The sequence below is a fragment of the Podarcis erhardii genome, assembly GCF_964252035.2.
Source record: "Podarcis erhardii genome assembly, chromosome: 2".
NCBI classification, from domain to species: Eukaryota; Metazoa; Chordata; class Lepidosauria; order Squamata; family Lacertidae; genus Podarcis; species Podarcis erhardii.
Genome location: NC_138498.1, coordinates 64,888,855 through 64,916,626, shown reverse-complemented (window position 1 = coordinate 64,916,626; position 27,772 = coordinate 64,888,855). Strand labels below are relative to the sequence as shown.

The 27,772-nt window shown below is 43.5% G+C and overlaps 2 protein-coding genes across 3 annotated transcripts in view; one reads left to right on the top strand and one right to left on the bottom strand.

The window, feature by feature from the left end:
• Positions 1-27,772, bottom strand: part of LOC309336092 (uncharacterized protein) — a 378,925-nt gene that overhangs the window by 269,404 nt on the left and 81,749 nt on the right. The gene's annotated exons all lie outside the window — the stretch shown is intronic.
• GLRA1 (glycine receptor alpha 1) overlaps positions 1-27,772 on the top strand; it is an 89,973-nt gene that overhangs the window by 16,233 nt on the left and 45,968 nt on the right. For both annotated transcript variants that reach the window (XM_081851552.1, XM_081851551.1), the window contains exon 2: positions 16,949-17,079. In XM_081851552.1, the coding sequence (XP_081707678.1) occupies positions 16,949-17,079 (131 nt within the window). The remainder of the gene's footprint in view (positions 1-16,948; positions 17,080-27,772) is intronic.

Here is a 27,772-nt window from a genome sequence, read left to right as displayed (position 1 = left end):
ACTTTTGCTGGACTAATTTCTAAGGATACAGGAATGTGAAACTTTTAAGTTCCACAAACCACGTCATCAGATTACTGCCTGATAAACACTTCTGTGTGAAACGAGTTTTCACATTTGAACACTGATAGTTCTTTAAGTGTATTATCACCTTGTTTATTTTGCATTTCTGTTTTAAAAAATATTTTTATTCTTACAGAAACATTACAGTACGTGTGATCTGTGATGGACTGAATCGGTTATCAGGGTGTTCTTTTTAAAAAAGAGTTTGCTGTGCAATTTCATGAAATCAAAGGCAACAACAGATTCTATACATGCTAGATGTTGCATCTTCAGTCAAGAAATATATAGGAAGAGATAGATAAAATCCACTGCTGCTTACAGAAAACCACAGCTGCAATCTTGTATCCAACTTTGACAAATGATAAGAGTCCATGCATGGAGACCGCCAAACATTTATAGCAAACTGCTCCTGTGTGCCAGATCCATGCAAATACAAATGTTATTAAGATGAAGTGATATAGATAGAATAGCATCAGATAAGTAATAGGGAAATCAAGGGACGTATCCAAGCTATGCTGCAGTAAATGAATATGCTCCCAATGGTTTCAAGAGGCTGTAGTTATGGCTTTCATTCTTTCTTGACTGCAAATGAGACACTGTCTGAATTATACATTCATTGTATTCTTACAGATCTGATCCTCCAGGTGTAGGAGATGCCCTTATGATGAGCCCTTCACATCTAAATCTTAAACATAAGTCTAAGTCCCATTGATTTCAATGTGTTTAAGTTTGCAGCACTGCCTAGAGTGAGATAAAAAAATAAGGCATGTGTATACATCTTTTGCAGGCTCAGGGTTTGTTCTGTGGTAAAGAAATATGAGCGTCTCACCAATTCTGCTTAGGCCTATGAATGAAAAGTGCATATACAGTGCATTTCCTAAATGCTCAGAGTGGTCTACATAGCAAATATTGTCTCAGCAATCCTTACAGTAACACAGCAAGGTAAGATAGCATTATGACCCTTCATATTACAGGGGGTTGACTGAGGATGAGACTCACTTAGGTTGTGAAGTGACTTCACATCTGTGGTGAAATTGAACTGATAGTTCAGGCATTTAACCACTGTGTTATAATATGGAAATGGATAGATGGATGGACAGATAGATAGATGTGTGGCTCATGACATGATCAAGCCAGCTTAATCGAAAATGAGATAGGATTATACTTAATGCCATATGTCATACCATACCAAATTGCTTGCCCCATACCTTGAATTGCAGGAGTGGTTCATCTCGTACAGTGGGCAATGCCATTAGGATGTATCAACTCATCTAGTATTATGGGCATGTACAAGGGCAGACATTTCCAGTTGCCTCTGAGACTTTTGAGCCAGGGTCCTCTGGAAAGTCACGGACAGTAAGCTTGATGGGAAATGTTCATTTTTTCCTTGGGCACATAATAAAAAAGCCAGAGCTGTCATTAAGCCTGTAGACAAGCCATAATGAGACTTGCTGCTTTGCAGCCACTTGCAAAGAACAAAACATAAAGAAAGCAGGGGAGGGACAGGGACGGCCAACCTGAATTGAAATATTAACCATTTGAAAATAAATGCTTATAAATCAAATGAGCGATTAGTGCAAGAAAGGAAAACAGTTTCTAGTTAATGTTGCTGTAGTTTGGATCCCATCAAAATGGTTTGAGAAAGGGTGTCATTAACTGCATACAAGGGATTCACCAAGAGCAACACTCCCTTTTTGTTGTTTCTGCAGTTGGGCTTTGGCTCATTGACGGCTTGCTTTACTTACGAGGCTGCGTGTTCTCCTTTTGCTCTGCGACAGTGAGCCACCTTTTGCTTAGCCGAGTCCTACCGCAATCTCAGCCTGCCGTGGCTCTCCTTGGTTTTAATCAGTTTAATTGGGCTGTTTTATAGGTTTGGAAGAAGCTTTTGCAGCAAGGAGATGCGGGCGAGAGGATGTGGCCCTGGCACGTAAAGTTCGCTGCAGTCTGAAGTGCATTTGTTTCCTCCCTCTCCTTTTTTCAGCATTTCCATTTGGAAAGAGCCTTCCGAATGACTAACACGCCATGCGAGGGCAATTTTACCCCACCTGTCATCTCCCGTGCTTTCTGTTTGCATGTACAATATAACCATCTTCCATGGGGTTCCCATAAAAAGGGTGTAAGCATATAATGGGGGAGAAGGGGCCATCTTGGCTGAGTCACTGCAGACAGAACTAAGGACTCTTCAAGGCCAAAGAGTTTGTGACCTGGAACTAAGTGGTCAGACTCTAAAAGCTAAAGACCTCAGCAGGCTCTCTCATGTACCCAGTGAGCACCGACTGCAGTTTGAAGAGCCCTGGAATTTACACCCTCATTGAGCTGCAATGGCATCATTCAGCCCACGGCTGTAATTCAGCCACTGATGAGGTTAAGCTGTTCAAACAATGAGCTTCAAGTAAGGCTGCATAACAGCTTAACACATAGTGAAAACATTGGACTTGTCAACAGATTTCAAGTGGGATTCCCCTCCTGCTTTCATGTCTAGGTACAAACCATGGGTGAACATTATCTGTACCAGGTGTAAATAAACTCAGGGCTAGGACTGTGTATTTGATAAAAGGGAACCATGCCAGAATGAAGGTGTCTTCTTCTATTTATCCCCATGTCCAGTGCTTTTTTGCTTTAAAAAAAAATGTTTAGGGGCATTCTCATTTTCCTACTCATATTGAAAAACTGCCCCTCAATGAGGTCAAACTTCGTTTCACAAATTGTTTAGGGGTATGTGTACCCCCAGGAAAAAAGCACTGCCCATGTCAGTTCCAGTTTATTGATTAGATTTTCTAATTAGGCTATTTTCCATACAATTTGATACCATTGGTCCATGCTTACTCCTGACAGGTCTCTCAAAAACACACACACATACATACCCCACTCACACACAAAAACAAATCTCACTACAGCCAACCAAAGACAGCCAACCGCATCCTAGGCTACCCTCAACCTCTCTCACCACCAAGGAAATACAAGAAGTGAATAGTAAAAGAACTCACACAAGTGATGCTGACACAAAACCCCACACATACACTAAGTAGAAGAATAGAAGCATTGCCACCCAACCCCACCCCACTCACCATTCCCCCTCCTCCTCTTTTCTTCCTAACCTAACAATGTAGGCAACACTAATGTCTCACAACAAATGAAACTGATCTGTAGAAAACACAACTTGAAAAAAGAACCAATACACATATTTTTGGAATGTGGCCTTGAATTCTGGTGATGCCTCTTGCTTTTCCAGATGCAGGATAGAGGCTAGTGTGTGGGCATGTGTAGAAACTATTTTACTATAAAAATGTTAAATGTCCATTTGTTGCCCCACCCACGTTTTGCCTCTGTGTTCTCTGGTACGTTGTCCAGAATGAAATGAAACCCTCAAGCTGAAAACTGTTACCCACTCAGTCTATATCATATTATAGCCAGTCCATCCTCTCTCTCACGCACACCCCTCCCTCAGTCACTGCAGGTTGCTTTTCTTCAGCAGTTTGCACATCCTCCATGCCTCTTTACACTTCGTATGGAATTTGATCTTATGCTTTCCTTCTGCCATCTTCAGGACTATCAAATTTCTGGCTTTTAAGACCCCGTAAAATGTGAGTCAGCAAGTCAAATTTCAAAACCGCTTTCCTTATCTTTACTTCTTACTTCTGTGATATTCTATCATTTCATCTCATTTGATAGGCAAAGAATTATAAGACACTTTATTTGGGATTTGTGTATGTTCATGTGGGTGCTGTTTGTTTTTTGTTTGTTTTTTAACAGATGAGGGAACAGAAGCAGAGGGAGGATATTTTAGCCACATTAGAAGGACTGAAGCTGCTGCATATCTTGCAGAAAACTACCCATTCAGAGGCCACACACGTTAGCCAGAAATACATTCAGAAAATGAGCCTGGCTGGTTTTTTAATTGAATTATATACAAATATTGATTGTGCTGCCCATTTTAATATTTAATCTCTCTCTCTCTTTTAAAAAAAAACTATGCTTTCTGAAGATTTTCCCCCCCAGGCATTTTAAATTACTGTCTAATTATTTTTATGTAGCAGGTGGCAGAATATATATAAAAAGTGCTAATGCAATAATTAGAACTACACTTTGGAGAAAGTTTGAGGGCATGTGAGTCCTGTCTTCTTCAGGAATAGCCAATTTGGTGTCCTCCAGATGTTGTTGGAACACAACTCCCTTAATCTATTACCAATAGCCATATTGGCTGGGATTGATAGGAGTTGGAATCCAATAACATGTAGAGGGGTCCATGTTAGCTACCCTTGTACCAAAGTTAGACATGGGGAACCTTTTTAGTCTGGTCATGGTTTGAGGAAAATTGGCTCATGGTGAAATGGGAAATCCTAGGGGGCCATGTCTGGACTGTGGGATGAAGCTTTCCCACCCTTGATCTAAGTATATCGAAAGATAAGCTAGAGGCATAAGGTTACAAGCCTATAAATTGTCTGAGGAGAAAGAAATCATAGAATCATAGAGTTGGAAGAGACCACAAGGGCCATCGAGTCCAACCCCCTGCCAAGCAGGAAACACCATCAGAGCACTCCTGACATATGGCTGGCAAGCCTCTGCTTAAAGACCTCCAAAGAAGGAGACTCCACCACACTCCTTGGCAGCAAATTCCACTGTCGAACAGCTCTTACTGTCAGGAAGTTCTTCCTAATGTTTAGGTGGAATCTTCTTTCTTGTAGTTTGGAACCATTGCTCCGTGTCCGCTTCTCTGGAGCAGCAGAAAACAACCTTTCTCCCTCCTCTATGTGACATAGATATATTTGAACATGGCTATCATATCACCCCTTAACCTCCTCTTCTCCAGGCTAAACATGCCCAGCTCCCTTAGCCGTTCCTCATAAGGCATCGTTTCCAGGCCTTTGACCATTTTGGTTGCCCTCCTCTGGACACGTTCCAGTTTGTCAGTGTCCTTCTTGAACTGTGGTGCCCAGAACTGGACACAGTATTCCAGGTGAGGTCTGACCAGAGCAGAATACAGTGGCAGAATACACTGAAATGAAATACAGTAGAACCTCGGCTTGTGGACATAATCTGTGACGGAGGCACATCTGCAACTCGCAGTGTTCGCATCCTGAAGCACCACGTCTGTGCAGGTTCTGGCACGATTTGGTGTTTCTGCACATGCGCAAAGCACAATTTAGCACTTCTGCGCATGTGCAAGCGGCAAAACCCGGAAGTAACCCGTTCCGGTACTTCTGGGTTTTCTGCGGTCTGTAACCCGAAAACACGTAACCTGAAGCATCCATAACATTAGGTATGACTGTAAGTATGTGCATGTACGGAAGACTCGGAAGGTACTGGAGAGAAAATATCTAACAACAATCAGGGAGGAAAGAACCAGTTAAATATGAAAATGGAAAGAAACAGAAAAAGTTGTGCAGGTTAGGAGGAGATGTGTTTGAAGGAAAGAATAGCTAAAGCAGCTCCAAAACTATCAAGAGCCATATAGGATGATGCCAGCAGGTTCTGTTTTTCAGATACAATCTTGAGAAAATGGAGGGACACTCTCCTTGAATCAGAGCACAGAGGGCATGATGCTGAGATGCCATATGAAAATATTCAGAAGGCCAATTTCTGATCCATGTATGTTACATTGAATATCAGAGCTGATAGATGTATATCAGGATATACCATTTAATCACTTATTTTAAATAATAATATCCATTACTGGAGGAGCAAAGTTAGGTAGCTCACCAGTTGAGACTGGTGCACAAAACAGGAATGAATGCAGATAACTATAATTAAAAATGGTGTCTTGCTTTCTCATTTGGCATATTTATGAGGCATGTCCCTGATTAGTGTTTTCCTGTGCTTCCCTTTGTCAGAGATACTAAACATCACTTTGTAAGCCGCCTGAGTGAGAGAGTTATTTATTTATACAAAATTGTATACCCTGCTTTCCCCTTTCAAACAGAAATCACTTGAATGTATTTATGAAAGATGGGTTTATATTGTGATGAAAAGTGCTACCCACCAATGACAGAGCAGCATTGTTGCTTGAAGTAAAAGGAGTCCTGGTGGAATCACACCAAAGGCCCATCCAGCCCAGCATCCTGTTGTCACAGTAACCAATTGGAAGCCCATAAGCAGGACCTGAACACAACAGCATTCACTCCACTTTTCCTTTCCAGCTACTGGCATTCAGAGGCATACTATCCCTGATGCTGGAGGTAATTCAGCCTTATCCTCCACAAACGTGTCTAATCCCCTTCTAAAGCTCTTCGAGGTGGTGGCTATTGTGACATCTTGTGCTGTGTGAAGAATTACTGCCTTTGTCGCAAATCTTCCAGGTCTTAGTATTATGAGATAGGGAGAAAAACCTCTTCCTATCCACCTTCACAGCATCGTACACAGTTTTCACACGCTTCTCCCAACTGCTGCCTTTTACTCTCAACTGAAAAGCTCCAAATATTGTAACACGTACTCCTAGGAGAGATGTTCCTGACCCTTTTTTTATTTATTTTGGTTGTCCTTTTCTGAAACTCGTTTCACTCTGCAATATGCTTCTTGAGTTGCGGCAGCAACACAAGAGATGAACATCAGCTGGTATTCTTGATGGCTTTCCTACCTTTGAATGAAAGATTATGATTCAGCCACAGTTAACAAGAATGGGGGATATATGACAAGGCAATAAGGCACACAAGAAGTCAATGTAGTTGTGTTGGGTCACAAGGAAAAAATGACAAATGCCTTTAGGTGGACAACCAAATTATCACAGAATAGTGTGCAAGCATTTTAGCTGGTAAGCAAGCAAGGGGAGGAGAAAATGGGAGTGATGTTGAAGCCATGGAGTCTGTATCTGGGCACAGTCTTACAATGGAATGGCAGAGGGGATTGCAGACATTCAAATAATGATGCTTAGGTCCTCTGCAGGTATCAGATTGAACCAAGTGCTGGTTGGGGCTGATGAAAGTTGTAGTCCAAAACATCTGAAATGCACCAGGTTTGTGAAGGCCATGTTAACCCTTGAGTTGAGTCCCCAAGCAGTTGCATAGTGATCACTGAAATCTAATTCCAGGTAGAACTTGCTTCCATCTAAAGAACAGTTTGCATCAAAAGCAGATTGGACTTGTGCTGGGCTCATACAATAGGTACCAGTTCATCTTAATAATGATTCCTTGTGAGCACTTCCTGACCACTAACTTTCTAGTGGTGGCCACTGACCAGCAAAGTGGTGGCCACTGACCAGCTAAGCATGGAGGTTACTTTCTAACATGGACCAACCTTCAGCATGCTTAAGAGTAGAGCTGCAGACACACTGGTTTCTTGGTGCATTATTTTTGAATGAGTGGCCAGAGGTGGGGAAGGATGGTTAGATACGATGCAAAATATTATGACATTCAGCAATGTTGGAAAAGAGAAAGCTGCTGACAGTTGACAGAGAAAGTGTGAAAATGCTCACAACTAGTAGCACCAATCAGAGTAGCTAAGGTCCACGTGCTTTTCTATGGAAAGGAAGGGTTTATGAAACAAATGTGCCTGATTCATTTGCCATGGATGGGGGAAGCCACTGTATGAATGGCTTGTGCCCTGTTATTTTTGAGAAATAATTCAGCTACCCCATTGCAACACTGATCTCCGTGTTCAGGAAGCACTGCAGATGACAGAGCTGATGTGCTGCAATGGTTAGAGTGCCAGACTCTGACTTGGGAGAGTTAGCTAAGTCTTCTGCAGACCTTCCCCACCCACAAAATGCAGAAATCAAAAGCGGAAGCAAAACATCCTTTGTTGAGGCCTGCAAGTAAAAAATGGTAGCCCTAATTACCTTATTTGCAGGTGCCTCCATTTTGCTGCAACTGTAATCAATGGCATTTTGCAAAATCCAGCCCTGCCTAGAAGACTAACTGACTCAAAGGACTGATGATAAGTTTCAGGAACCTTGCACTTTCAGCTGTGCCATTCACATTCCATTGTGGCATTCAGGCAGCGGTGTAGCTAGCAGCTCAGGTGCCTGGGGTGGTCACACGCCCCACAGCTGGGGGCAGAGAGAACTGCCTGTGGGGGTGGGGCAAGCTGCCCATGGGGGCGGGGCGAGCCAAAGCATTTTGCATGGAGTCTGTCCGCAGCCTCCCCCTCAGCTGTAGGGTGGCTGAGGATGTGGGCAAATGCAAGCCCCAAGCAGCTCAAAAAAGCAGTGCAGAGCTTGCAGGCAGTCCACCCACTGCCTCTCCCTCAGGAGAGATGCATGGCTCAGGCACACTGCAGGCCCCATGGTGTGACACCCAGTGCCCCCCACCTCACCTACCTATGCCTCTGGATTAGGCAGATTCATGGAGGAGAGGCTGTTGAAGACTACTAGCCATAAAGGCTGTGCTCTACCTGCAAAGTTGGAGGCAGCAATAGAAAGGGGTGTGCGGTGGGTGCGAGAGTTATTTTTTCAAAAACACATATTTTTGCCATTTTGTCACTTCCCCCCTCAGTGATGACACCCAGGGAGGCCCACACCCACTGCACCCCCTTTCCTACACCACTGCATACAGGCTAAGACAGCTGCTTGCTCACACCAACATGAAATAAATCAAGTCATCTCCAACCACTTTCTTGCGTCAGTTCCAAAAACTCATCTCTTGAAGCCCAAGAATCACTGAGCAGGTAAGCAATCAATTGAAACTACCTCTAAGCAACATGGAACTTTAGAAAAGATCAGGCAGCAAACAGCCAAATGAATATCCAGTTGTTAAGAATTGGTTCCAAAGAGACCCCTATTTAGCTCACATCTTAAAAACAAGTGGATTGCATGTGCTATATTAAGCCTTTCTGACTGCAGCAAAACCTCATTTATCCAGAAAACCCGTATGTGGGCCATTTTATTTTCCTGTAATATTTGTCACAAAAGTATATTCCACCACCTCCATAGGGATCAAAGCAGTTTACAATAAAAAGGCACTAAAACTGAATGCACATAAGGAATCTAAAACGTTGATAAGATTCAATAAAAATACCAATTGGAGCAGACAACTGGATCAAACAAGAATAGTGCTAATAGCCCCAGAGCAAACCCAAATCAACAGCAATCATGTGTTCCTATTGAAATAGTGGATTGAAAGACAGAACCAATTGCATCCACAAGGCAGTGGTGGATACTGGAGTCTCAAATTTCAGTAGCACCCTTTGTGACATCAAAAATTGGCACCCCCCACCTTCTTTTATGCATCATAGTTGTGTTGCCCCTCAGGCTCTGAACCCAGTGTAAGGGAACCACCAGTTGTGCTTCCCTAAATCCACATATGCATAAGACCAGGAAGACCCATTCATTAGTTAGCATCTTGGTAACTACTGTTGTGGCTATAGTCACTGCTCTTTTTATCTGGCCAAATCCAAAAAGTGGAGGAGAGAATAATCTTAGATTTCAGTAAAGGCTGTGGTAGTGTCACAAAATGCAACAGCAACAGTGGTGGCAAAAGCAGCACACGTGTGTTCTTAACATTTTTCAAAGTTGTACTATGTGAGCATGCTTTGTTTGACTCCACTGAAACTAAATAGGGCTTTGGCTGTAATATTGTATACTTTGTGCAGGAATTCAGCTCTCTGTAAACCTTATTTTTAATTTTCTGTGGAAAACACTATACACATGTGCAAACAACCACTTGGCAGTCCACCTCCTTTTCTCTGTCTTGTTCTACTGCCACATTTATTTATTTATTTATGATATTTATATTTTGCCTTTCCTCCCAGGAGTTCAAAGTAGCATACATGGTTCTCCCTCTCCCCATTTTCTGCAAATCATATGATCTACCAGAGTATCCTTCTGGTTCCTCTACTCACATGATGATGATGATGATTTTATTATTTATACCCCAGCCACTCTGGGCAGCTTATAGCACATACATACATCATCTACTGTGTTTTTGAAATTCCAGTAGGAATATGTGGGGAAAGTTACTTTATGCTATGAACCACCGTGAGATCTACAGGTGTATGGCAGTATACTACATACATACATACATACATACATACCAGGGTTGCTCCTATGCTTCTCACATTCTACTACCCGTCACCCCACCCCATATTTCCCTCTCCTTGGCACCTGCGTAGAATTAGGCTGATGGCTGCAGGGTACCCTCCACCCCCAATGAAAGGAATCTCCCACTGGTTTACAGCAGTGAAAGAAGAAGGAAGGTGGAAAATGCCCTCCCCTTATTTTTATGTTTCTTCTTTCCCAAATAAATACCTAGCATCCATACAACAAACCCCATGAAAGGAACGTGATCCAGCAGCAGCAGTGCTGATAATGAGAAATTCTGTGACTTTGTTAATTAAACCTGTATCAGGTTCTGTTGTAGGCAGGAATTGTTTTGCCAGCGTGTGCTCTGCACCCCTTTAAACACCTGTGTGTTTAACACAAACAATCAAAAAGCAGTAGGAGAGCAAGTGTGGTGTAGTGGTTAGAGTGTCGGACTAGGGCCTGAGAGACCAGGGTTCTAATCCCCACTTGGCCAGGAAGCTCGTTGGGTCACCTTGGGCTAGTCACTGCCTCTCAGGCTAACCTACCTCACAAGGTTGTTGTGGGGATTAAATAAGGAGAGGAGAACTACCGGTATGTACACCACTTTGAGCTGCCTGGAAAAGAACAAAGAGTAAAATGAGAAACAATGGCTTAAGGATTTGGTCATTCCAGAACCTGTATTAGTTTAGAATATAAGAACATATGCTTGCTAGATTGGGCCAAGAGTCCAGCAATCTAGTCCTGCATCCTGTTCTCACAGTGGCCAACCAGATGCCTCTGGATAACCAGCAAGCATACTCTCCCCTCTTCTGGTTTCTAGAAAATGGTATTCAAAAGCAATGTTTCCTCTGACCATGGAGCCAGAGCATAGCCATCATAGCTAGTAGCTACGAATAGTCTTAGTCTGGTCATCTCCCAGCCCTTTTCTCAATATAGTCATAATTTGCAGCTGCTCTGGATAAAGCTGGACACATGTAAGGGGCACTAATCAGACAAAAGTAGCACAAACTCCAACACTGGCTTGCCAGTCAGTTATTGCCTTTTCACTTTCCTAACATACCAGAATAAATTGTGTCCCTATGAAAAGAAAACCGGCTGATTTAGCTTGGACCTTTTATCACATTTTAAAGAAAACTATAAGGTTTATGCATCTAATTCCTTTGGAGTTGTTGTTTTATAAAACAAACAAACCCCAAACTCCTAGATATTTTATTGCATCATTCCCTATAGCCCGTAGTTAATGAGAAGAAATCAGTATATTGCATTTTCTGGCACCTCTCTGCTGAACTGGCAGGATTCTTTGGGCACCAACTCATTTGCTGTTTAATTGAATTTTTTTTCTCCAGGCTCATTTCCATGCAGAACCTCTTTTGGAATGCAGATTTACAGCCCAGTATTGATTCCCTCTCTCCCTGTTTTCTCCTGAGCTTGCAAAGCAAAGATACCAATTTTTAAAGCAGCCGCAGCCCATATTGCTCCAGGGAAGATATCGGCTTCCAGTGGAATAATTGTTCAGGCCTCTCTAAAACAAGTGCTTCCTTATTCCTCTGTACATATGTGCATGCACACATGCAGACATACAAATCTATGCAGCCAGCTTTGGATAGGGTAGCCAGATGATGCAAGGTCTACCTGCCCAAATCCCCTCTCCTGCATAGTTATCAAAGGTGCAGGCAATTTGCCTCCTTTTTCACCTCACTATATTTAGAGTACATTTCAGAGAAATAATACCACCATAAACATCCTGATTTGACTGGGACATCTCAGAATTACAGAAGCCATTGCATCCAGGAATATTCATTTCTTGGTCCCGTGCTCTCACACAAGTCATCTGGCTCTTCAAGAGTGTGAGATGAAAAGAACACACATTCTTGGGTGCTGTGCTCTCAGCTTGCACCCGCGTGCCACTCCTCCTCCTCTGTGTTATGTGGTCTGAGCGGCACCGGGCTCTGGAAGTACATCATGAGATCAGACCTGGCAAAAAATAAACCGGGGGGGGGGAGTCACGGCAGCCTTCATGTGTGTGCATGTGTGTATTGTGGGCTGGTGAGCAACTGGGTAAAGAGACGAAGCAGTGGTGGGCAAAGGTCACAAGGGTGGAGACCATCAGTGGGGTGGTACAGGGGCGAGGGGAGTTGTGAGTCCCAAGGGGGGGCAAGTGAGAGGGGTATGGCCTCTGTCAAGGAGAGAAGTGGAGGTCACTGAATAGGGTTGGTGTATCTGTGGAAGGGTTCAGAGGCATTGGTGGGATTGTGGGATTTCAAGTGTGTTGAGGGACTGACTGGTTCATGTTCCAGTTTTCCTTAGACCACATAACACCAGTCCTGAAAGACGTACATTGGCTCCCAGTACATTTCTGAGCACAATTCAATGTGTTGGTGCTGACCTTTAAAGCCCTAAACATTCTCGGCCCAGTATACCTGAAGGAGCATCTCCACCTCTGTCATTCAGCCCGGATACTGGCGGTTCCCTCACTGCGAGAAGTGAGGTTACAGGGAACCAGGCAGAGGGCCTTCTCGGTAGTGGCACCCGCCATGTGGAACACCCACCCATCAGATGTCAAGGAAATAAAAAACTATCTGACTTTTAGAAGATATCTGAAGGCAGCCCTGTTTAGGGAAGTTTTTAATGTTTGATGTTTTATCGCGTTTTTAATATTCTATTGGGAGCCTCCCAGAGTGGCTGAGGCAACCCAGCCAGATGGGCAGGGTATAAATATTATTATTATTATTATTATTATTATTATTATTATTATTATTATTAGATGTTGGAGAGTATGGAAATATGGCCTCCTGATTAACAGAGCCCCCAGTGCTCTCATGTACGCCAGCATATACACAAAGCACCTGTATTTCTCTAAGATGTCTTTGTCTATTCATTCCTAGGAAAACAACATATTTTCATGTGTTTGTCAGGGAGGTGAGGAAGGTTCCTCTCCATTGAAGTGAATAAGGAATGTTTTACCAGCAGAAAAGATCCATACTTAGTCTGGAATATCTACATCCTCAAGGAATCACTGACCTGAGATTCAAATGTGGAGTCCGTCAGATGCTTTCCTCACTATTCTCATGAAAATAAATGGCTCTTCTAAGGAAGCAGTGCTTGGTAGAATGCACCCTAGATATATGTATCACCTTAAATGAACAATAAATGAACTCATTCCAGAGCTGGAGGCACTCTCTGTGAAAGAGCAGTGCAGGCAAACAGAACCCTGATTTCATATTCCAAATCATTTCTGGTCATAAATTTGTACCTTCCAGAGGCAGAGCAACATCTTTACTGATGAAACAAAGGAAAAACAAATTTAAAGGAGGGGAGCAGAGAATAAACCCAGAGCAGTCAATTGTAATTTGCAGGAAATTACCTCATTAATAATTCCCTGGATGTCACAGAGTGTTCATGAAGGTCAAGGGGCTGGAATGTGAAATGGGGCACTTTGCTATCCACCCACCATTACAGCCAGAATTTGGCAGGTTTGTACTAGAATGTGGATTCTATCTCCTTTAAATCACTGGTTACCTGTGACTTTGTGACTTTTGAATATGTAGGCAATCATTTTATGTAGGGGAAGGGCAGTACCTCCATGGTAGAGTATCTGCTTTGCATGCAGAAGATCTGTGGTTTGATTCTCAGCATTTCCAGGTGGGACTAGGAATGTCCCCATTCTGAAACCCCCGAGAGAAGCTGCCAGTCAGTGTGGATGAGCTAGATGAGCCATAGGTCTGACTGAGTATAAAGTAGTTTCCTATATTTATATCTATATAAACTACACTTTCGCTGTTTTTTAATGAGAGTAATAGGTTTGCTTTATGAAATGAGTGATGGGTTTCCACACACACACACAAGGCCCGTTTAAGATTCTGAGAGGCCAGGAGGCCAACTGATTTTTCTTCAGTTGGCACATGCTGTTGATGCGGGACCCTCCATGCGTGAGGCCCAGAGCAATTCTCTCTCCCTCACCCCCACACACACAAAAAGGAAAAGGCTCACCCTGGACACACACTCCTCCGAACCATAAACATTTTATGAAATGGGATATGGCAGGAACCCTGCAAAGGGCTTCCAAACAAACCTGCCTTGTGTAGAAAATATTCTGTAATTCAAGAAACAGTTGTGGCCGTTATTGTTTTACTCTCGGCAAACGTAGCCAAGTCACGAGTGTTGTTAAGCACAGTGGTACCTCGGGTTAAGAACTTAATTCATTCTGGAGGTCCATTCTTAACCTGAAACTATTCTTAACCTGAAGCACCACTTAAGCTAATGGGGCCTCCCACTGCTGCCGCACTGCTGCACCGCGATTTCTGTTCTCATCCTGAAGCAAAGTTCTTAACCCAAGGTACTATTTCTGGGTTAGCGGAGCCTGTAACCTGAAGCGTCTGTAACCTGAAGCATATGTAACCTGAGGTACCACTGTACCTGAGACAATTATTGCTGTCGACAAAAGGAGTGCATTTCTACTCTATAGGACTGCAATGGGGTCTTTTTGCACCCAATTACTCTTCCCTAGAACCAACAGCAGGAATTGGCAATGTTAGGCCAACACCTCAACAGTGAGCCCCCTGATGAACGGAAAAATCCTCCATCTTGTTCCTCCATGTTGTTGCCCTCCCCTTTCCATTCTGAACACAAGAAGCTAAGAGCCCTGCTAGGTCGGGCCAATGAGACATCTAGCCCAATGCAGTGGCCAATCAGATGCAGGATCTGAGTGTGACAGCACTCCCCACACTTCATGGGGAATACGGCTGTCAGTGGCTATTAGTCATGATGATTATGCTCTACTTCCGCTGTTAGAGGCTGTACGCCTCTGAATACCAGCTGCTGGGAATTGCTGGTGAGTGGAGTGCTGTTGCGCTCAGGTGCTGCTTGTGGGCTTCCCAGAAGACACCTGGGTGCTGGACTGGATGAGTCATTGGCTTGATTCAGCAAGTTCTTCTTAAGTTCTTCTGAGGGAGGGAAGCCACTGAAGACATCCTGCCTAAGGGCCTCCCAGAACCTGGATCTGACCCTGACCCCTCAGGCAACACCATCTCTCCATAATCAACCTATAGAAGCATGGCTATGCAACTGTGTATGTGTTCTGGCAATCACATCCTCCACTGGTCAAGCTAGTTTTTATCAGCCTGGTCAATTAGCTCAACCAGCTACTGTAATCTAGACAAATGTCTGAATGATTTCTCTTTTCAGCCCACAAAGAAGGAAGGAGTCTCTCTAGGGCAAAAGCAGCAGGTGAAACTCCCGAATGAAATGAGTATTGTTATGGGATATGTTTCTGTGCTGAAAGGTGGATGCAGTTTATTGTAATGGTGCATCAGTACAAACTCTGAATACAATCCAATATATTTTTATAGCTCATCCTGCAGTGTGCATGATTTACACAATCCCCATGAGATCTAGTCCCTTAACTCACTTCCCAGCCCTTCTGAAGTCATTCATGATTCTACCTTCATCTCAGATAGTAAAGGGAGGGAGGAGAGCCAATCCTCATTGTCGGAACACCAAGCTCTTAGAAGTTGAATCAGTAAAACTCATGAAGGGATGAGGTCTGGATGTCAGATGGGTACCTTCATATTCCACACACTCATAACAGTCAAATCCCTGATACTTAGTTCCTTGTGGGTTGCTTCATTGTTTAGACTTACATGCCTTTTAGGTCCCAGTACGTTTCCAAGCACAATTCAAAGTGTTGGTGCTGACCTTTAAAGCCCTAAATGGCCTCGGCCCAGTGTACCTGAAGGAGCATCTTCACCCCCATCATTCTGCCCGTACACTGAGGTCCAGCTCCAAGGGCCTTCTGGCGGTTCCCTCACTGCAAGAAGCGAAGCTGCAGGGAACCAGGCAGAGGGCCTTCTTGGTAGTGGCGCCTACCCTGTGGAATGCCCTCCCACCAGATGTCAAGGAATAAAGAACTATCTGACGTTTAAAAGACATCCGAAGGCAGCCATGTTTAGGGAAGTTTTTAATGGCTGAGATTTTAATGTATTTTTAATCTTTTGTTGGAAGCTGCCCAATTATTATTATTATTATTATTATTATTATTATTATTATTATTATTAATGCAATTCCCAGACTAAACTTTATGGTTCAGATTAAGAGAAGTCAAGTCTTACCTACATCCCGTTCAATTGAATAGGGCGAGCAAATTGCAAGTACCTGAAATGTACTGATTTCAACAGGACCTAGACATGCTTATCTGTAACACTCCAACTGATGCATCAATGGAGGGGTGAAGGCCAACGTTAAATCTGATCTCTGTGGTCTTTGGTAGGTTTGGATTTGAGACTGAGAACTGAGAGCTGGGATCAAGACTGAGGTATCTTGATCCCAGCATGGCAGCCAAATTTCTGTAATGAATAATGACTAACCTAGATAGGAAAAATCACAGGCCCCTGAAGTGTCGCCACACTGTGCTGGGAATTTAGGCTCCAACTACCTATTAAAGCAAATGGAAGATGACAGAGCTCACACACTCTGCCCACTCTTTAGAAAATGAAAATGTCAACATACTGCACACTCTCCTCTGTTATTTGCCATGTAATTACATGGTAATTGATGCTTCATAACGGGGGGGGGGGGATTGCAAAGTGTGTTTTCCCACCAGGATACAATGCCAAAGTTCACATTTCTGATTTAAGTCGGCCTCCAGGTCTGTACCTAAATTAGCAGAAGGATTTTCTTCATTCGTCATCTTGCTTGATCTTGGGTAGCAGTTGGGATTCTGTGTTCGGGAATGTTTGGGCTGAGCAAACAAATTAGCAGAGACCAGCTTCATTAAGAACCCACAGAGGTATTTGTCATGGCTTATAATGGGAACAGTGTGCTAGCTGCAATGAATTCTGATCCCAGATCCTCACAACATGGGGCAAAAGATACAATTTCAACAGGAGAAGAAAAGGCTTCTAATTAAATCTCTGCTTGCTCTCTTCTTTTCTGGCTCAGCCTCGCCGCTTCCAAAGAAACTGGAGCAGCAGCCCGATCCGCTCCTAAACTAATGTCCCCTTCAGATTTCCTGGACAAATTGATGGGAAGGACATCAGGATACGATGCCAGAATCCGGCCCAATTTTAAAGGTATGCAGTCACTCTTGGTTTATATTTCACCTCCATTTTGTTTTAGATCAGAACATGAAATTTGGGCTTGTTTTCACCAGATTCTGTCTGTGGGACAACAGAGCTAGACCCTGCTCCTAGATAATTAATTGCTGCCCTGTGTTTCTTCAATTCCTCCTCTTCTTCCTGTGACCACAACTCATGATCAAAGCTAACCTACAAATGTTGCAGGATAAAGCCTAAGAATTCTGAGGTGGTGGTAGAATGGATTGAAACGGTTTAAGTTTCAGAGACTGACAAGAAATTATAAATGCTCGCCCTCATAAAACAAAGAAACAAAAGATTTACCAAGCAGAAAGCCAGCATTTCAAGGAGAAATGTTTCCCTACCACACTATATATCTACTTGCACTGTGTGTGTGTGTGTGTGTGAGAGAGAGAGAGAGAGAGAGAGAGAGAGAGAGAGAGAGAGAGAGAGAGATTAATACAGCGTATTACATAAAAAGGTAAAGGTAAAGGTACCCCTGCCCGTACGGGCCTGTCGTGACCGACTCTGGGGTTGCGCGCCCATCTCGCTTAAGAGGCCGGGGGCCAGTGCTGTCCGAAGACACTTCCGGGTCATGTGGCCAGCGTGACGAAGCTGCTCTGGCGAGCGTATTACATAGGAGAGCATTAAAAATGTGATTCCTCTGGAAGCCGTATACACGGTCTCAATCCATTCTACCCTTTTATGTCCAGCTCATTTTGCTTCATGTGTAGACTTAGCCTAAGCCTGTTTCCTGGACAGGATGAAGAGCCATGCAAAGGATACTCTTGGAGAAACAAAATACTGAGAATTTCTATCAAGGAAGGATATATATAGTTATAATTTTTAAATTTTAATTGGGAAATGATTTATACTGAATTAATCCTTTTTTAAAAAAAAAAATCCTTTTCTAAAAATCCACAGGCATTACTCCTGGGGCTAATAACAATAAAAGTCCCCACCACCACCACCACCAAAGAGAGAAATATTTGTTTCTATATGCGACAACAGCCATCCGTGTATTATTAGTGCAAAAACAGATAAAGTGCAAACAAAAGAGGAATGGCACATTACACTGTTAGAATATGTGGAGCTAGCAGGGATGACCACTAGAATAAGAAATCAAAATGATGAAAGATATAAAGAGGACTGGATATTGTTTATGGAATATATGGGAAAGTATTATAAGCAAACAATCTACCTGGCAGGATGGTAAGATTTGCAGCAGAGTAAGAAATAAATAAAGTATATAAATGTTCACTGGGTGAACTAAGAAAATGTGAGGAAAAGAGGGGATAAAAGGAAACATGGAAGGATAGGCCAGGTCACAGTGGTGTCCAAACTTTTTTCAAAGAGGGCCAGATTTGATGAAGTGAAGTGCCATGAGGGCCAACAAAGTGTTGTTAACCTTTTTTTAGGATTGAAGCTGTTGAACTTTTTATGGTTTTAGCTTTTTTAGGGATTTTACCCCAGGAAATAAACTGCCAAAGGGGCTGAATTAGACCCCCCAAACAGACCCTGAGCTAGTAAGTCAATCAAATAATGTTTTCTGAATTTTTGTCTATTCTTTGAAATCTTAAAAAAAACAACACCTTTTTCTTTATTTCAGAGATTTTTCTTTATTGTATCATTTATGTTCATATTTTGCTGATATGGAATCCTATTAGAAAAGCAAATAAATATGAGAAAAGGAAGGATATATATTTAATTTCCTCAATTCCATGAAAGTCTCCACAGAATGGTGTTGATTTATAAAGAAGCACAAGAAATTACTTAAGCATCTATTTAGCACAATGTTCTGTCTATAATGGAAAGTCCGAACAACCCTGGGTTCTGAATATTCTGCTCCTTGCCATCCACTCCCATTTGCCAGCAGTTTAATGTAATAGGCACCCACTGAGCATATCAATGGTTGCAGTGAATATCCTACCCACTAGTCGTCAAAATTCTGATTGCCCACAAAAGAGGATCTTATCCACAGTTCGTTCATAATCTTTTTTTATGGCAGACTTCCATGAAACTAATGTACTTTGTTGGGATGGCGGGGGCGGGGGGTTGTCGCTTGCCTATTTACAAACTACCACATGCTGATTTAATTTTGACTGGCTGCCTTTTAGCTGTAGTGATATGCTAAAAGGATAGCATATTTACACACCATGTTTTCCGATCTATGCAAAATCCCATATATTTCAATTACTCCCCTTATAGCCTCTGCATTTAATTTAATGTCACAACTAGCTGTAAGCATTTCCTGGCAGTACGGAGGATTATAATGCATAATCTCAACATCTTGCTAGAAACAGCTGTGAAATTCACAGGCTACGATCCAAATGCACCATACTAAGATTAGATTCTTCAATGGATCTGAGATTCAGGTAGGTAGCCGTGTTGGTCTGACGCAGTTAATCTGAGTCAGTCATGACTAACTTGTCCATTGATTTCAACAGGTCTACTCTGAGTGTGAGTCATTCCCTACCCACAGACTTTTCATGGGGTTTTCCTTATTTTTCAGTCAACGTTCCCCTGCATGTGACCTGAAACCACCCACCCACATATACATATCAATCATTGTCTCTTTTGTGGTACCACTCATCATAACTATGAACCCAATCCCTCTCGCGCACAGCCAATCAACCAATGTAGCCATAAAGATTCATGACTCATCTTTTGTGGTATGTGAAGCACGAGTAAATGTATACACATTTTGACAGGCAGAAGGAAGAAAAAGAGATGAAAAGGTGAAATGGAATTAATATGCATATGTATTTAAATTATGGGTGCTAATACACATTATGATTGCTGCAGGAAAGTGGTGTCGTTTCTGCAGCAAATGTGTCAAGTGTGGAAAACACATAGGGCCGGCCCACCCATGAGGCAAGCCTTATGCAACAGCCAAAGGCGGCAGGATCCACAGGGGCAGATGTAGATCTTTCTCTCCTCCCTTTCTTGTTCCTGGAGTAGATTTTCACTCATCTCTCCTTCCCTGGGAGGGTGTGTGTGCCCCATGTACATATATCTGGGACTCGACACATATACACAGAAGTTTAGAAGCATGTATTATTTCCACACTTTATGACAGTGTTCCCCAACCTGCTCTCCAAACATTTTGTACTACAACTCCTATCATCCCCAGACATGCTGGCTGGGGCTGATGAGACCTGTCATCCAAAACATTTGAAGGGCGCTAGGTTGGGGAAGGCTGCTGTATGCTTTTTATTGCAAAACAAAATACCACTGGTGCTGCACTAGGGTTTCCTGCCCACCAGTTTAGTTAGTGGGGGACGAAGAGGAAGGGATCAGAGTTAAGGTGCTTTTAGATTGTCCATTGCTGCAGTAAACCCACAGCTGATCTGAGACAATTTCATATCACATGAAAGAATTTGCCCTTTGACAAATACGCAGCAGCTGCTCCAACATCAGCCTTGGGCAGTCACTCTGCATTTTGCCAGAGCAGTCACCCAGGCAAGACTGGCCAAAAAGAGCTGCTCTGTGTGTGAGCCCTTTTTTGATATAACATGAAACACGTTCCGATTAAGCAAAGTGAGGAATCTGACTTTTGTGGCATTAGAATACACCTTTCGTTCTCGAGAGCAATCGTGCCACGTGGAAGGGTAACTATGCAATCAGGTGCAAAACAATTAGCCCAAACTGATGGAGTGTGTGTCTGTGTGTCTCTGTGTGTTTTAACTGCCCCGGGAGGCTGAGCAGAAGGGAAAGTTTCTATTTTTTCATGACCGATCCTCATATCCAAATTTAGCAATGATGAGCCTTGAGCCATCTCAAGCCTTTGAACATCAAGTTACCCATAAAGACACGCAAACTTGGGTGCCCCAGATACGAGTGGAGTCCGACTCTCACAGCTGCCACTTCCCTGGAGCCACGTTGCAGCTTGTCAACAGAGCCGAGATGGCTGTGCTCATAGTGAACCCTTCCCTCTATCCCACAGGGATCCCATGTGGCCAGTGGAGAACTTAAGATGAGGCACTTGCCTACTCGTAGCTCAGTCATTCTCCTTACTGTGCGCCAGCTGCCTCTGTCAATACCTCCCAAATCTGACTGTAATGTTTGCTCCTGCCCTGGCAACCAAAAAGAAGAGTTGTGAGGCCAAATGTTGGGGTAAAGGTTGTATTTACTGAAATATGACAAGTTGGAGAAACTGCAAGTAAATTAACCGAAATCAGAAAACATGGGCAGGTGAGGATTTTATCTAATTCTGGTAGATCCCTCCAGATCGCTGGGAATGTGATGCAGACAACACAAGCTGGGTTTCCCAAAATGAAGGGTGAGGAGGAAACTAGGTGAGCCTTGAATATAAAACCCACTGTCCAGTGTTCATTCAATGTGTGCATATCAGACTTAAAGGGCACCCCCCCCACACACACAAGTCCCAGCAGGGATAAAGTACTGGCAGACCCCTAAAGGGTGCTCTTGTCTCAATAGTGCCTACAGTTTTCTCTCTCACTTCCTCATCTGCCCAGATTGAGTGCTCCATGAGAAGCTCCTCTCTGCCATTCACCAAATTGCCAATTGAATTAGTCCCAGCAGTGTGGAATAGGTAGGGAAAGGAGGAATTATCAGGGCTAATCAAAGAATCTCCCCACTCCTTAAAAAATCCTACTCAGGTCCTTCAACACGCAGCTAACCAAAGCACCATACCACATAGAGGAAAGGAGAGAAGGCACAGGAAAAAGGCTATGAGGAGGAGAAGGCTTATAAAGGCAGGTTCCCAGCTGCTTCCTAATTGGCCACCAGACCCCACATAATTCCCCCTCCCTTTGGGAGCCAACCGCCCACATCTTTTGAAAAAGGAGGGGTGAGGGCAAACACACACCCCACCAAAGGGCAGGAATAGGACTGCCATACGTCCTGGAATTTACATCTGGGGTGCATTTCTGAAAGGCGTTGCTTTGTCCTGGATCTTAGGCAAGTCAGTTGAAAAATCACGATTTTTGTGGTTTTTGTAAAATAAAATAAAAAGCAGCAGCAGCTCAACAACTTTTGGGATGTTCTGGTCTGAAATATGGCAACCCTAGGCAGGAAGACTCCCTTTCTGAGATCCTTAATGGTTCCCCGGTAACTAATGACGATGATGACACAAATCAACAAGCTGCGTTTGTTGGCTTCAATCTCTAATGTGTGGTCGTCTGTGCTGTGAGGAGCAAATAAACAAACTGTGCTGAACACCAAGGAACTATTAACTACTGCAATTACTCCTGCAGTCCAGTTGCAAAGAGGCATGTTATTATTCATTGCATTGAATTTATAGATCACCCTACCTCAAAGGCTGAGAGGAAGTATAACAGAATACATACAAAACCTTCTGCTGAAATTAAGTCGAAATCCAATTCACTAGCTAAATATAACAGAAACAACAACAGCAAACCCCAGAAACTGCCAGCTTAAATCTGCTCACATATGGACTAAAATAAGCAGCTCTAGATGCTCAGGGCTTTGGAAACTTGCAAGGCAAAGCCCAACAAAGCTGATATGGTCTGATGAAACTGGATTTGGGAGTCTTCTTCAGTAAACTAGTGGTGTGAATATGCATAAACAAGACCATGCAGTAGCTGCTTAACAATTTGCCACACAGTACCTGCAACCACAAGAAGAAGAGCTAATATTCTGTAGCTACCAATCACGTGATTAAGTGCAGTCTCGTTACCCTTTCGCTTCAGCAGCTTTTCAAGCAATGTGGCTAGGTGGTCCATAATGCCTGACTTAACTGTGTGTTTAGAATTACCTGCAAGAAGGCTCTGAACTGTAGGTGGGGAACCTGTGACTCTCCAGATGTTGCTGGACTACGACTCCCTCCAGTTCTACCCATGATAAGGAGTAGTAGGTTGACAACATCTGGAATATCACAGGTTTCCCACTCCTGGTTCAGAGGCTGTGGATGAGCACTTTGCTGTACAGTTCCAGGTGGCATGTGGCACAGTTGAAGTTGCTACCACATGACACCTGGATATGAGGTGTTTTGCCGATGCGAGGCTAAGTTTGAGAGTCTGGCCCAAGGCTGGGGGTTTTAACTCATGGGTTTGCATCCAGTTAAGTGCCGTGGGTTAAACCACAGAGCCTAGGACTTGCCAATCAGAAGGTCGGCGGTTCGAATCCCCACGACGGGGTGAGCTCCCGTTGCACGGTCCCTGCTCCTGCCAACCTAGCAGTTCGAAAACACGTCAAAGTGCAAGTAGATAAAAAGGTACCACTCCAGCAGGAAGGTAAACGACGTTTCCGTGCGCTGCTCTGGTTTGCCAGAAGTGGCTTAGTCTTGCTGGCCACATGACCCAGAAGCTGTACACCAGCTCCCTTGGCCAATAAAGCGAGATGAGCGCCGCAGCCCCAGAGTCGGTCACAACTGGACCTAATGGTCAGGGGTCCCTTTACATTTACCTTTAAGTGCCACTCACAGTAGACCCATTAAAGGACCTAAGTGGGCCATGCCCATTCATTTCAGTCAGCCTACTCTGCATACAACCCTTGCCATACAAAAGGCAATTTTAAATTTGTCATTTGGCTTCTATAAGCCATAGATGAGGGGTTCGGGGACCTCTGTTCCCAGGGGCCAACTGTGAACCCTTCACGCCTCTCTCACTCTCTTCTCATGACTCATTCTGGCACTCATGACTCTCTTCTGGCACTCATGACTCATTCCAGGCCACACTGGCCATGCTGGCCTCACTTTTCACTCTCCTTGGGTGTCTTTGGTGGGCTGGAATAAATCCTGGAAGTCTGCCTCTGGCTCCACCCACCTTTTCTCTGGCCCTACCCACTACTGACATGTGACCCCTGGAAGATTCCTGGGAAGGGAATGCAGCTCTCGGGCTGTAAAAGGTTCCCCATTTCTGCTATTATGACACAAATATGTCTGGCTACCCAGCTAAAAAAGAAGGCTTCAGATACTGGGAGAAAACCAACAGAGGGTTAAAAGGAATGCACCGCAGGAAGGTCTTCCCGCTCCAGCACACACGTATACACAAAAGAAATTAAACTTTAATATTTAATGAAATATATACATTACCCTTCTGCTGAAGGCAGTTGTATTGTAATTTTATGCAAGATAATTTAATTTCAGATTTATTTCAATGAACTGCACCTTCCCCCCATGGGGGCAGTTCGCTGGCTTCGTCTGTCACACATAAATCAGTATCCAATTTATATGAAAGTCACAGCAGCAGCTTTGCAGAACTTGAGCTTGTAGCTTTCTGAGCACATCATTTAAATGAGCCAGCAATAAGTCACAGAGGCGTTTTAATGGTTTAGATTTAAATGAAAATAATACCATGGCCGCCCAGAATCAGTTTCTTTCTTTATTCATGATAGTTAAAATTAAAAGCAAGGGGGAGGAGAAAAACTCCTTTTTGTGGGTGAAGCCCACAGTGGGCGCTTCAAATGATGTGTTTATTGAGCATTAATTCTTGTTCACAGGGAGATTAGAGGACACTGGCTATTTAATGAGCATTCGTTCCAATTTGTTTACAGGGAGGTTAGATGGTGTTGTGTCATGGCAAGTGTTACCCAACACTCTCCAGCACATCTTCCCGTTATATTCCTTACCATAAAAATTCTGATCTTTGGGAAAGCAGTATTGTTGTGCAAGGCCTCCTCATTGACTATAATTGTGCAACCTGCATTTGCCAGGACATGACTGAACCACACCCAAAAATAGCAATAGCCTGGAAGTGTCCATTTCTTAAATTTTCTTCCTGAGCACATGCAGAAAATAGAGATGGTGAGAACTTGAACAATATGGCTAATTTATGTCACATTGGTAATCCAGACTACCTGAGTGGCTACATACATCCGACTGTATCCTCACAACAACTGTTTCAGATGAGTTAGGCTAGGGAAAAGTAGTTTCAGGATGGAGGAGAATTTTGTTTGGTCTGCATTTTTTAAGTGAACTGACCTTGTACACAGCTCTGAATCTAATCAGATTTTGCATGCCTCTGAATCTTACAGTATAGTCCTTTTTTGGATAAAATGTGTTCAGAAATGTGTACACTGAGATAAAATATGTATTTAAATATGTGTTTTATAATAAATACTATTTATGTATTTCTTCGAATGCAAATGTTCCTACAGAGTGTTGTTGTTAAATCACTTTTAATGTGGAAACAGGATGGAAGCATCTTAAGAAATGCATGTGAAATTGACACTGACCAGAAACAGACCAGCCTCCAAACCCAATTTCTGTCTTCCCAAACCATGCTCAACAAAACCCTACGGTAGCATAGACAGAGGCCATTTCCAGCACTTCCAATCTGCAAACCATTGAAATGTATGGGATCAATCCCCACATGCAGTTTTTAACAGGCTGGCACATATTCAGCATGGAGAGGACACTGTGGATCAGAGGCCAGTTGACATGATGGGGAGCCACTGACCGTGCACATAAACAAATTAAAATCACTGTTTGTTGCATAGACCTAAGATCATCATGAACTCATCTACCTCCAAATCCCTTTCTCCATCTTGCCATGCACACAAAGCAAAGCAGAATTGGATAGGAAACACACACACACCCCCCGTGTGACAAGGATGCAATCTTTGTCCCCACCTACCAAGTACAGTCATACCTTGGAAGCTGAACGCCCTGGCACTCAAACGTTTTGGCTCCCGAATGCCGCAGACCCGGAAGTGAGTGTTCCAGTTTGCAAATGTTCTTTTGGAAGCTGAACATCCGGCATGGCTTCCAGGGCTTCCGATCAGAAGCCGCGCCTTGTAAGTCGAATGTTTTGGAAGTCAAATAGACTTCCGGAATGGATTCCGTTCGGCTTCCAAAGTACAACTGTACTATATTCTGCACGGGAAGATACTCATGAATAGGGATGTCAGAGAATTCCAATAAAAAACAGAAACAGGGAGAAAATGTCAGTGTTGTTTATTATTATTATTATTATTATTATTATTATTATTATTATTATTATCATGCATAACGCGCCCATCTGGCTAGGTTTCCCCAGCCACTCTGGGCGGCTTCCAACAAAATATTAAAATACAGTAGTCCATCAAACATTAAAAGCTTCCCTAAACAAGGCTGCCTTCAGATGTCTTCTAAAAGTCTGGTAGCTGTTGTTCTCTTTGACATCTGGTGGGAGGGCGTTCCACAGGGTGAGTGCCACTACCGAGAAGGCCCTCTGCCTGGTTCCCTGTAACTTGGCTTCTCACAGCGAGGGAATCGCCAGAAGTCCCTCAGAGCTGGACCTCAGTGTCCGGGCAGAGCGATGGGGGTGGAGACGCTCCTTCAGGAAATCAAGGGTTGGGTCTTTAAAAACTAAGGGACATTCCATGTGGGTCCATGGAAGGAAAGTAGTAAGCAGACACAAGCCTTGTTGCTCATGCAGCACACCTGTGTAGACATCAGCCTTCGCTTCCAATTTCCCAGCTTTGTGGAGCTTGAACCAACATAGCATATTACCTTATGATCTTAAACTGGCAGCTTTTTTAAAAAAAGAACAGAGTTATGGCATGATTCCTGGCCTATTACAGAGAGTACCTAATTCAAGCAGGGACTTTCAGATCAGGGGTTACTTAAGAAACCTCCCCTTTAAAACCCAGCTGAAAGTTCAACCTGGAAACCCAGAATCCATAGCATAGAACAGGGCTCACCAACCTTTTTCAGCCGTGGGCCATTCCACCGTCCCTCAGACCATGTGGTGGGCCGGACTACATTTTTTTTGCGGGGGGGGGGGGGATGAACGAATTCCTATGCCCCACAAATAACCCAGAGATGCATTTTAAATAAAAGGACACATTCTACTCATGTAAAAACACGCTGATTCCCAGACCGTCCATGGGCCAGACTGAGAAGGTGATTGGGCCGCATCCGGCCCACGGGCCTTAGGTTGCATATCCCTGGCATAGAATTTACAGGTATATCAGCTTTGTGGGGAAGGACAAGGAAAACATCCTTTACCATAATTGATGCAGCCTCCAGGTGGCCAGGGGCCATAGCTTTCAATACAGCCACCCGTAGTGAGAGCACTGGAGCATGGTGAAGTTTATTTGCTGCATATGAACTGCCAGACAAAAGCTGGGAAAGACATTAGTTCTCCGTTCACATCTGGCAAACGTCGGGCACTTTTAAAGAAAGGCTTCAGATACACTAAACCTTGAGGCCTTCCAGCCTGCAGCTAAAATGAAGGCAATAATATTGCCAGCTCTCCCCAAAGGAGGAAGTGGTACCAGCTCATCAGCATATGTTAATATATGTGAGTACTTAGGTTTTAAATGGCACATTGTCTTGCAGTGAGACAAGAATGAGAAAAGATAAAGAAGGGTCATGGCTCAGTGGTAGAGCATCTGCTTTGAATGCAAAAGGTCCCAGGTTCAATCTTCAGCTTCAGGTAGAGCTGCGATAGGCTTCCTATCTCAAACCCTGGAGAGCCCCTGCCAGGCTGTATTTGAAATGCACAGGGGTCATGTTTCAGAATGTACTATTGTACATAGCAGTTTGCAATCGTACACACCTTCATGCAATAATGGCAGCTGCTATCTGTGTTATCTGTACACAGAGGTGGGCATGCTTTCACATGAGTGTGCAACAGTGGTCTCTATTCCTCTCAATCAGGGTCCACAGACCCTTTTTATATCTGTATACAGAGATTGCTACATTATCATACCAGAGCCAGTGTGGTGTAGTGGTTAAGAGCAGTAGTCTCGTAATCCTGGGGAACCGGGTTCGCGTCTC